The sequence below is a fragment of the Neopsephotus bourkii genome, unplaced genomic scaffold (genome assembly GCF_033783945.1).
Source record: "Neopsephotus bourkii isolate Nb327-2 ecotype Australia unplaced genomic scaffold, CSIRO-AGI_Nbou_v1 NB_360, whole genome shotgun sequence".
Lineage (NCBI taxonomy): Eukaryota > Metazoa > Chordata > Aves > Psittaciformes > Psittacidae > Neopsephotus > Neopsephotus bourkii.
Window position 1 is genome coordinate 2,072,560 of NW_026900866.1, and position 12,474 is coordinate 2,085,033.

Here is a 12,474-nt window from a genome sequence, read left to right on the forward strand (position 1 = left end):
GCACCAGCCTGAAGTGTAGAATGCAAACGAGATAAAGAAAATGACAGCTGAAATTTGCTTTTGCAAAATGTAAGTATTAAAGTCCCCATAACATGCAATAATTTATATTTTATATGCACATTCCCTGTATTTTAAGTAGAAAATCAGTTTTTCTTTTCAAAACTAGTTTTTGCAGGTTTTCCACACTACTTCAAACTGCAAACATCAGAGCAAAAAGGAGTGTTTTCCTATAGAAAGAAATGGCTATTTACAAGGCACACCAAGGAAACTTAACCCTTTTCTTGTTCTGAATCAAAATTTCTACATTCTGTAAATTAAGTTATTAACATCCCACAGATCTGAAACAGAATTGATGATTTTTCCCAATGTTTAAGATCTAGAGGTTTCTTATTAAAAACCAAACAAAAATAAATTGAGGTCTTTGGGATCTAACAGGAGCTGACTGAGAAAAAAAGCTTGTACAGAAAAAGACAGAATTAGTAGGAAAGGAACTGGGTTAAATGCATATTCAATGTATGAATATAGCATCTAAACTTTTGTGGGATCTACTGGTTTGCTATGAGTCTAAGTAATGTAAGACTGAGAAGACCATAAAACTTTTGCAAAGCATGCATTCCAGGTAGTAATAATACTTTGCAGAGAATGTCCTTTCTCTTCCATATAAGTTCTTTGTTGTTTTGTTATTATATTCATTAGTAGAGGACCCAGTTTTGGTAGGACTATTTCCATGATAATGTATTAGCTTGTCTAAGAGGTTTTTATACAAACTTCAGGGCACTGTATCGCTTCAATGACATACGTCAGGGTGTCATATGACACAGCTCTGCCACTCAGGTAGTCAGAAAGGGCACAAAGCCATTGAGAGTGTGACCTGGTCGTAAATCTGACTAGAATCACTGGAATTATATTGGTTTCATGGAAGAAGCTGTGCAAAAAAGTACATTTTTTTTATAACGCACAACACCTAATTCTTGAGAGAAATCATAGGAAGTAAATGATTTTTACTAGTATCTTTTTTAGTTGATGTACTAATGAGCTATGTCCAGTAATGCACAGATGGGACTATATCAAGTATCCACAAAACAGAAAATGTATCCTAGTAAAAAAGGCAGAATAGGACACTCCTGCCGCAGTACTGTCAGCTCCTAACAATCCACACTTGAATTATCTCCCATTTTCGACACCGATTCGAACACAGAATTTCTTCACCTTTACAAATGACATTTTTGAAACTATAAAATGCTCTGTGCTGCTGAAACTTTCTTACTTCAGTACTTTCTCATCGCTGAACAAGTAAATCTACATACATCCTTTGTTACTAGTATACACAAACCTATTGGTATATGACTTTGACTCGGGACTGAGAACAGGCTATAAATTTAGAAATCAATATCTACCTCTATCAATATTCATTTTACTTTTTCAATACAAAATACTAAGGTGAAAGAGCAGTAAATAAGCTGGAGTACTGAAATAAATTGGGTGTTCTTGTCACAATTAATAAATGTTTAACCAATCACACTGCTTGCTACAGAAGTCTACGGCTTTGTAAGGTGTCTGAAAGTAGCAGGGGCTACCCTTGTGAGATTCCAAACCAGAGAACAGGTTTTTATACTTTATCAGGACCCCCAGTCATTCTTTTCAGTACTGCTGAAGCTGAACATATAAACTACCATTTTCAACACCACACAGTGTTATAAGGACTAGCTTAACAATGAAAATTATTAAAAAAAATGCAGAAAATAATTTAAAAAATACTATTTTCAACAGATTGGCTCATATTGGGTGAAACTTTGCTCATCTGTAGCACACACAGCTCAAGAAAACTGTGAATGTTTTCTTAAGCTGTGTGTGCTCAAGACTCATTGTCAGACAGCCTTTCAGGATTTGCTATGATGTTAAATAGGGACAATTATGAGCAGAAGGTTTCTTCCCACTTCCAACTTTTGTTCATGTAAATAATTTTGCCTTTCTTTCAAGAAAAAAGGTTTACAAATTCTTCTCCATAAAATTTAGTCCTTCTGTTCCTTTATGTTAGCTAACTATAACTACTGAAAGAAGAATAATCAAATAGTGATGTTTCATTTTAATCCAAATGGATTTCCATTCTAAAACAAGACCCTGTTTCTTTCATTAAATGGCAAGAAATACTGACAATGACAAATAAACAAGGATTGTGACAGCTAAACAATAATTTATCTGTAGGAAGGTTAGCTTTTGAGAAAGCTGTAGTAATTTATACACTAATTTATAAACATTATTTAATTTATGTAAGTAATTTATAAATGTTACCTAAATGTATGTACAAGTTTACTCAAAGTTTACCAAAGTTTGTATTTGCTTAAAAATATGCAATGATGAAATGTAGAAAAAACCTTATATAAAGACCATAGGAAAAAAAAAATCACAATCCTCTTGCCCAGAACAAAACTGGAAAGATCACCTTGAACTTGAAAAAGAAAAGCTCACACATTAGTTACAAGGTACCACATACAATACCGTTATGCACCACCATTACCTGTCACTCTCCACATAAAGGCACATTTGGGGGGCAAAAAATCTCTAAAATTGTGAGGAGGTAGATATATAACATTGAATGACCACATAATATGTTTGCCTTAGTATCAAAATATTGGCTTTGCAAAGTTACGCAGAGGAGCTATCTCGTAAAATAAAATACTTAATGTTGAAAGCCCAAGGTAAAATGAATAACAAAATTAATTTCATGATACTTCATACCCTCTCAGTACAAAGTGACATCCTCTAGTACTTGAAAGTTGTGAAGTGAAAATCACCTTGTAGAAATAATGATATTATTCTCTCTTCAACCATTAAGTATTTTTCTTTCTCACTTCACATATGTTCAGAGTCTTAGAAACTGACCCACACATTCTCTTTTTCCACACTGCTGCCACTGAGGTGCTTTTATAACATTTTTAATGTTATTCTTGGTCTGTTGCTGCCACTGAGGTTTGAAACAAAGAAGTTTCAGGAGGGTGAATTCAGCTGGAATACAAATATTAGGCTTCTGTGACACCTATTTAGAATATACTTGAAAAACTGTATGTGTTGTCTATGTTGCTATAGTAATTAATATGACAAGGAGAAGCAATCCACAGTTCCATATTAGCAATACATAAAAAGCCTCACAGAGGCACACACACATCTAATCCGTCCAGTATGCACCATATATAATTAATGCAACAAACTGATGAGAGTCCTATAAATCACTCCTAAGTATTGAAAAAGTCATTTCACAGCTGTGACATCAGCAAAATGCATCCAGTGGTAGTGACCTCCCATCTGTAAAAATCTTCCAGGAATGTGCTTACAAGTGCTCCCTATCTAATCTACAGCACTCATTTTATCTCCTTAACATTTCCATTGCTTGCCCAAGAATTCACATACTATATTGTGAAGGGTATTTATATAGTGTTCATATGCATTCCTCACAGAAAAAAAGATACCTCATGTCTTCTACCTTGTAATGCTTCAACAGACATAAGCAGTAATCTTTACTGTCTATGATTCTCAATATATGAAAAAAAAGATGCATTCTTTTAAAGGCTTGACTACAAAGGACTAGAACTCAGAAATGTCTGAAGGGGAATTAAGAGACCCTATTTATTTCTTAATCTCTATTAACAAATAAAGATAGAACATACCTGAAGTTACATGGGAAGTTACTGAATTTATCAAGCATTTCTCTGGGTCACTGACCTACTGCTTTGTATTTAGAGATTTAACATCTTGTGTTTTGTGTTCTGTCTCAGGGAAATTGGTTACCTGTAGGTCCTGGCAGGGGAGCAGCTTTCCTTCTCCGTTTGATGTCTCCCATGCACAATGATCCTAAATGTACACTGGTTTGCCTGCAAGTAATTACAGGAGAAAACTATTAACAAAGGAAGAAAACCACCACGTAAATGCACAGCTTGTATAATCTGAACCTGTATCAAAACATTCTCAACTGAGATGAAGCTGCAGTCATGCCACCAATCTTGTTTATATCGAAGTATAATTATGTTTGTTGACAAGCACTCAGTATCTAAATGCAGCATCGTAAATTGTTGCTGGAATGAATAATACAAAGGGAATGCTTTTTAATTTTCAAAACTGGCAATTTTTCTAGCTCAACATAAAACAAAAACCCTGCTGCTCCTAACAGGAAAATAGCTAAGATTAATTATCTACAGAGATCACAATACTGTTGGTAGGTTATCAGTTGGCTGGTAACACCTCACTGCCAGAACATCATTTATTACATGAAGACCATTCTCACTTTAAGATAAGTTGAAGAATGAATGATAAAACATGAAAGAGTAAACTCTTTGAAGGTGCATGGAATAAACCTGTAGCACAGCAATTTGTCCTTTTCTAAGTCACTGGCAAGTTGTGAGAATGATAACATAGAAGCACAGTATCTGTTATACTCATTAAAGAATCATGAGCTTACACTTGGAGACTGGAAAATTGGTGGAGCTGCAGAGGATGACAAACAAGCAAATCTTACTGCCTTAAAGCCAGCAATTACAAGTCAGGTACCATGGAAAAGGGTACATTTGGAATTTCCAAATACTGAATTTTGGAATATAAACTTAAAGGACAGTTAGAGTTATTTATCTTCAAGTAATATACAGTGCTTAAAGAATGGAATATATGTAGCTGGCATTTTTTTGGGGAAGAACTAGAACAGAAGGAAGGAAAAGGCAGTAATTTCTATACTCCACAATCTTAATATGTCTCCATAAATGTTACAGAGAACTGTGATTCTTACCACAGAGGTGCAGTGAATGTTGATAAAATTACAAGCTGAGAATTGCATCTGACAGTCTAGTGTAGCACAGTAACACTCTGTCACTCACGGGATCTGGTTTCAGTGAGGATATATGGCTTATCCTTCACTGCATTTATAAACTTTTTAAAGCTGTACTGCTTCTAAATGAATAACAAATGGTCATATAATGTTGAGAGACCTCAGATCTACTCAATAATGTAAGAGTGATAACAATTCCTTGATAAAAAAGATGACAATGTACAATTCTCAACATACTTTGCCTAAAATGTTACAGTACATTAACAAGTACCAGAGAGCTTTTATTTAAATAATAAAATATTCCAAGAAATTTAAGTTTCACACAGGAGTGCATCTCGCTTCACTTAATGAACCCTTATTTCAACACTCACTCAATTCTCTTTGTTCTAAACCACATATTTTCCTTAGAATTCTTCTATGTTGAAATTGCATTCTATTTTAACATCCAGATACTGAACACAGTTGAACTAGTTTTAACATAGTGATAGATTTCAGTTCTAAATATAGAAAGAAACCCGTTCATAATTGACTGTACAATATTAATGTTTAAATACAATATGGGGAAACAATTCTTAGACAAAGAAACGTTTGAGATGTTTAATTATCAATAGATCGATATTTAATACTGATATTAAACACGCAGAATAAGTTGTGTGGTAAATTCTACGTTAAACAGTGTACAACTCTCCATTTTCTCTTCCAAATGAAAAAGGGAGAAAGTCTTCAGGAATACAAGTAGGATGAAAGATAAAAATTAATAAAGTCAGGCAATTGAACCTAAAGACCTGAGCTACAGCAGTAACAGCACCAGTGTTTGAGTTATTTTACCCAGAATTGATTATCTGTTACACTACATTGAGATATCTAGATTATTGATCTGTAAGATTATGGTACTGGGGTCTCCCCACTTTTCCTCGAGGCACACCAAATGGAGTTGCAACAAATAACACTAAGTAAGGACTACTTTGTTATTGTTGTCACCCTTCATGTAGAACATAGCAGTTACTTTTTAATTTAAAATCAATGAACGTCTGAAAGGCAGCCTTGTTCCTTCAGCATAAATGAATCATTCGCCTTTGCTGAGCACAACAACCCCGTCACCAGCCAAGGTGAGAGTGGGTATTTCTTTGTTGTCGACAAAAACTCTGTACACCACAAATAAATAACAATATACTAGAGCATAAATTAAGCTTTGTCAAACCTGTTTTATGGTCACTAACATCAAACATTAAGCTGGCTCGGGATTCTAAAGTGGCATTTGCTTTTGCCAGGTCTCAGCATTTGATATGCACTGCCAATGTAGATCACAGGAAAACAAAAAGCTTTTTTTAAAATGATTTTTAAGAGGAATAGACAAGAAATATCACTGCTCTGGAGCTGGCAGCTGAGACAAAATGAAGTAGTGTTCTGATGTTGAACACTACATTTTGAAATGCTTGTAATGGGAGTATTATAAATTAGGAAGAACTCTGACTCTCAATCAGACTAAGTTCAGCATTATGTTTCTTAGCATTAAATCAGAAGAACACAGATTACAGACAGGAAGAAAGCTATTTGCCTGGCTTTTCTCTACTTACCCCTAGCTTGCTTCCAGCTATTGTTTATAAATAGTGCTCTGGAGGGAAGCTAGGCATTTTATTAGGGAAAAAAATAAAAGTTGTTAAGACCACCTTGCCTGAAAACTTGGCTTTTGATGTGCTGGTGACAGGGACTGGAGCAAGCAGTGTCAAACGGAATAATTTCTAAGGAAAGACAACAGGAACTTGTCGCCTCATTGTATGCATTTACAAATAGAGGATTTTCAGAGTATTAGGCCTAGTTAAAGCTGCCCTCTGGATAAAAAGTGTTCCCAAGCAGCCTCAGACAAGCTTGGGAGACAAACAGATGTGACTATGGTCCCTGGCGTTTGGCAAGAACACTCACTGTCAATAAGAAAAATATGAGCATGGACAGGGCATCAGCTGCACCGCGGCCGAGCAGGCCTGCAAGTGTCATAGCAGTGGCAAAGTTGTGGCAGAGAGAAACGAGAGGGTTGCAAAAGCCAGGCTGGTGTGAACTTGCACTGGCGTGCCAAGAATTCTGTTGTTGTTGTTGTGTCGTGCCTCACTGTATTGAGCAAAAAGACTGGAAAAGCCACTGCCAATTTGTATTAATTTTCCATCATGTGCAGTGCTGAGATTCTCCTTTCTAGGTGGTACATAAGAACCTCCAAAAATGAAGGGAGGCTGAGAAGACAGAAGCAGAATAGCAGTTGGAATAAAAAAGTAGTAAACACTCCAGAAAGGGTTTTGATATAAAGGGTTTTTATAGAAGCAATGAGATGTAAAACAATTCACAAGCATCTATGCATTCCTGTGACAAACATTCACTGAAAGAAATTGTTACCTCCTTCTTAAACAGTTGCACTCCCCCTATAATTTCTTTTTTCAAGGTAATTGCCCTTAATATGGTAACATGCCTAGAACTCCCTCTTTAAGCTCCTCCAGCATTTCCATCTATGCTTACATGACAGGATCTCTTTGTCTGTAATTTCCATAGCTCAATAAACAAATATTTTTGATGAGTGCCTTTTCTGCAGTTACACACATGCACCTCCCCAAGCCATTTTTAGTAAGCTATGTCAGACTTTTATCTACCCTGACCTATGCAGTCAATGGACCATTAAAAAAAAACATCTTGTTCTGCAGGTGAACCTACAGTTACAGTGCTCCAATTGTAATCCACCTTCGAAGAAACTAAGAACATAAAGTGGTTCTTAACTCTTTCATAAGTAGTTATAACTTTTGCTGCTATCTGAGGTCTAAGTTCACTGGTCCAGTCATTCAGAAGAGTAATACAGTAAAATGGGTGTAGAACAGCAGATACTCCTGAAATTGAGTTCTAGCTCTCTGGGTTACTGCATGGGTCAGAAGAGACCTTAAAGCTCCCCTGCCATGGGTAGGGACACCTTCCACTAGATCATGTTGCTTCAAGCACCGTCCAACCTGGCCTTGAACACTGCCAGGGATAAGGCAGCCACAGCTTCTCTGGGCACCCTGTGCCAGTGCCTTAGCACCCTCATAGTGAAGAATTTCTTCCTAATACCTAATCTACATATATGCTCTTCTAGCTTAAAGCCATTCTCCCTTGTCCCATCCCTACATGCTGTAATGCGGCAATTGTTCCCCAGGCGAAAGGTGCACTGACTGCAGTGTTACACAGCATGTAGTTTCACATGCAGTTTTGATACAGTGGCCTGAGCTACCAAGGCCACCACTGCACATAAGGGAACTGGCTACTAATGTGTTAAAACCAAAACATTTGTGATTTTATTTTATATGTCTCACTGCAACATGCCTGTGGTTCACTTCACTGTGTCTATCTGCTGTCACTTCCTTTGCAAGCTGCAATCCTTTATTTAGTATTAGCGCAGTTGCTTTTGCTGATGCACTGTAATTGCGCCAATGTTTACATCACTGAAGGCAAACTTAATTTTGCCCCTTAGTATATTTAGTGTCAAGCCACTTACCAGATGACACTACAGCATGGCTAAGATAACTTGTAAGTAATGGAAGTGATGGTTTTATGTTCTGTGTCAAAAATGCATAGAAGTACTTATTACTAACAGGCAGAGGGTGTGTTTAGACTGATTTCTATTTCATAGTTAGGTAAATTAGTAATGATCAATACTTCCCTATCATTAAATTCCAATTAACATCTCTCTCACTTGAAGAACAAATGCACAGCAAACAGTGACACGCTTTCAGCCCCAGTATCAAGGGCATTATTCCTGCAGATGGCTGAACAACTCAGCAAGTTCATCACTGCTGAATGCTTCAGCTAATGGAGAAGTTTGATAAAAGCCTTTAAGTGAGCTTCTTTCACAAGACATTACAATAAAGCAAGAGTTGGCTGGTTTGCATTTTAGAAGGGACCTGAGAGAATTATTTTGAAGGCAAAATCTAACTGAAACTGTCAGTTTTCAGTCTTAAAATATAGATATGAATATGGATATGACTAAAGAGAGAATGCAGTGAGGACCACAAGTCACGTAAAGCTTGAAATGATGAAAAATTTCCTATAAACTGAAACTGAGTAGGGTGTGTGTGAAGCAACACTTGCAAACAGCAGACAAAAAAATGAAAAACCTGAAGAACTCAACAACTCACAATTGCATAACAGAGAAGCAAGCCGATAAAATGATAAAGAAAAAGGCATGTGTGGAACATTATAAAATCAAAGAATAACCTGAGTAAACACCACATTATTTAAGCTTTGTTTACACAAAAATGTCACAGAAATGGTTCTTGTATCATTAAACAGAATGGACCTGTAGTACAGATTATCTCATTTCTTAACTGACTTAAAATGCAGATATTGCTGTACCTGGTGGCCAACGACTTCCACTAGCACCTCTTAAATAAGAGAGCTTGGGTGAACTTCAGCTTTCACTGTACCTTCCCAACCTCCACAAGTGGCAGACAATGGCTTCAAGAACATCTGAGCCCATGGAATAGTTTATAATCAGTTTAGAGGTAAACACCATTAAGCCTATTATTTCTACATGTAAATGTAAATTCTAAATACATGTAGTAGGCAACTGGTGTTGTAAATTTGGACAGGCTACTCTGTATTAGCAAGGTATAGCAAACACTTCTAATCTTTGCCTCTGGAATGTATCTCAATATAGCCACAAAAAAGATGCATGATGACTTCTAAATATTACACTGAAATATGCAGCACAGGTTTGGTTTTGAGGAAAAAAAGATGAAAAACAATGGCTAAGGAATTTCAGAAGGGAAGATTTCCTCTACCCTTTTGTAGCATGCAGTTTTCCCAAAACATGGACACAACCTCTGGTCTCCATTTGAACGCCCAGAGAAGAGTAACATACACAGAAATGCTGTGCCCTGTGGACAATTAGAGAGGAATGGCTCCTTATCCATTCTGAAGAAGGAACATAAATTCTTCTGCTCCCTAAAATATGCACAGCACATATACACCCATAGATGCACAGGACACTACTTTGAGGTCAACATTCTTGGGGAGTAGATGAAGACAGGTGGGTGTGAACATAACAGTTGCTTTAACAAGGAAGATTTGGACTCCACATCTTAATATCAGGAGCAATGCTGAAAAACAATTCAGCAATGTTTTGTTAAAAACATTTGGGATAAACCTCACTCAATACAAATTTACCTGACTCTAGGTCATATCAATGTCTGAAAGCACTTTTGTTATTAGTATATTTGTGACAGACAGAAACGTGTCAAATGCACATGTATGTGCCTGGTGGCAATCTAGGCACTCAGTATATTAAATGCCAGAACATTCACCACAGTCTACATCAAAGCTGCTGCCACAGCTGCATTCTTGGTGAACAATTCCTCACTTGTGCCTTTCTTCCAGAAAAAAATACATACTTTTGATACTGGCACACTGAAATATGCTCACACTGCACACAAGATCAACCTCTACTTCCACTAAACCCTCTCAGTGGATGAGAAGAATGTCACAAGCTTTTATGAAACCTGTGAAAGCAGCACTGGTGATACACAGTATCAGGAGACAGATTCTTAGAAATCAGAGACTTAGAAATCACTTCCTCTAGTTTGCTTTGGTTTTAATGTGTGAAATAAGTCACAAATACACTCATATTCCCCCATCATCATCCCTGATGTTCATGGTATTAGAAGTATTTTTCTCTTAGCTAGGAGTAGTAGATCAGTACTGCTGCAAATCAGTCTTGTCTACAAATTACATGGAAAGTCCTTACAGAAACTTTTCATTCAGTGCTAAAGAGCTAGCAACAGAATAATGAAATATGATGCATGTTCAACATAGCCATAATTTTTTATGCTTATGAAGATGAATATATATTTCTTCTTGATATCAACTTTATCAGACATCATTCAGGTGGAATTAGTTCCACACCTGATTCCTCCACATCTTTTACAAATAGTAAAGCTTCCCTTCAGACTTGACTGAATGACATCTTCTACACAACAGATTGCTTCACCTGCCTCCACAAGTGTGAAAACCATTCTATTAATCAGAAGAGCTATGCCCTTTATTTTCCTTTTATTACATCTTAAACAGATGTGATAAAACCATGCAACTCCATCAGAATCCTTTCATACAATGCCAATCTGTTCACAACATAACTTGAAACATAAGGATGACAGACCTGTATTACTGAAAGTCCTAGTGCAACGTTATTATGAAAAGAATACAATCTTCCCCTGGCCCTATCAGATTACCTCATCACCTACCACTATATCCTAATATGTTCTTTTTTGTTATCTCTTTCAGCACTCTCAAGTGTCATTCAGACAGAGCAGTCACCCAAAATTTACCTGAACTCTATGAATCTACACATTCAACTCCAACCTGTATAACTTTACCAGACACACTGGAAAACGAAAACTTACATCACTACATATGTTTTGACACCCAATCTCAAGTCATGTTTGTACTTCATTTGTGAATTCATCCTCTAAAAAATGTTTCCCCTCCTAGATGTCTGCTGCCCTCAGAAAGGATAATGCATTGTGTTTTTTCTTGTTTCTAATTAGTAATTTAAACATATGTTCAGCATTTAACTCTAAATGTTTGCCTTTTCCCCAAGCTCTAAGACAGCTGTCCAAGATGTGAATGCCAGAAAACATTTAAATATCAACATCTGCTGAATTATGTTAATTAAGTGTAATATAATTGGGCATGAGTTGGAATTGATCAAAAGTATATGAATTACACAAAGGCAAATCCAAACCAGTATCTTGCTGTACAAATAAGTCATGAAGGAACTCTGAGGGAATAAATGCCCAAAATCCACTTTTGTTAAAAATTAAGTAGCTAAAACTTAGTTTTCTTCCAACAAATGACATGATCTCATATTTTCAAGACAGGAAATGAGTATCTATATTCGTTCAGAATATAAATTTTATATTCATTCAGAATATTTCTAAATGTTTTTTAACAGCAAGTTCCGTTAGTGTTCTGTGTCAAGCAACACCTGACGAAAGTAATGCTCATACTCATGTAATAATGAAACATAGCTAGAAAATCAATTGTAGTAATAGAATACCATCCTGTTACATGACAATACAGTTTTACAAATTCTAACTCAAATATTCTTTGGTTTCTTCTTTATTTCATGACAACATTGTTGATATCCAAGATACATGGGCCCTGATCCAGCTCTGAAGTGATTTGGAAAGCATGACTTGAGCAGTCACCGTGGGCTTGAACAGATCAACAGAAGGATTTGATAGGTCAGCTAAACTATTTCTTCCAGGTATTTCTGGATATGTATTTGTTTACTAAGTACGACATTCACTAAATAAACTCAGTGCAGGACAAATGTATTTTATTTAAAAGAATCTAAAAAAGACATCTTAAAGTTCTGGATTACATTTGTATAGAGTTAGGATAAATTACTGCAAACATTATTATCATATTAAAAATCCTTTACTTTTAAATCAGGTATGGAGCAAAAGCCCAGAAAGCCAACCGTATCCTGGGCTGCATCAAAAGGAGTGTGACCAGCAGGTCGAAGGAGGTGATCCTGCCCCTTTATTCTGCTCTCGTGAGACCTCACTTGGAGTATTGTGTACAGTTCTGGTGTCCTCAACATAAAAAGGACATGGAACTGTTGGAACAAGTCCAGAGGAGGGCCATGA

General features: G+C 36.4%; 1 protein-coding gene across 2 annotated transcripts in view; it reads right to left on the reverse strand.

The window, feature by feature from the left end:
* GPATCH2 (G-patch domain containing 2) overlaps positions 1 to 12,474 on the reverse strand; it is a 116,290-nt gene that overhangs the window by 7,725 nt on the left and 96,091 nt on the right. For both annotated transcript variants that reach the window (XM_061348576.1, XM_061348577.1), the window contains exon 9: positions 3,787 to 3,869. In XM_061348576.1, the coding sequence (XP_061204560.1) occupies positions 3,787 to 3,869 (83 nt within the window). The remainder of the gene's footprint in view (positions 1 to 3,786; positions 3,870 to 12,474) is intronic.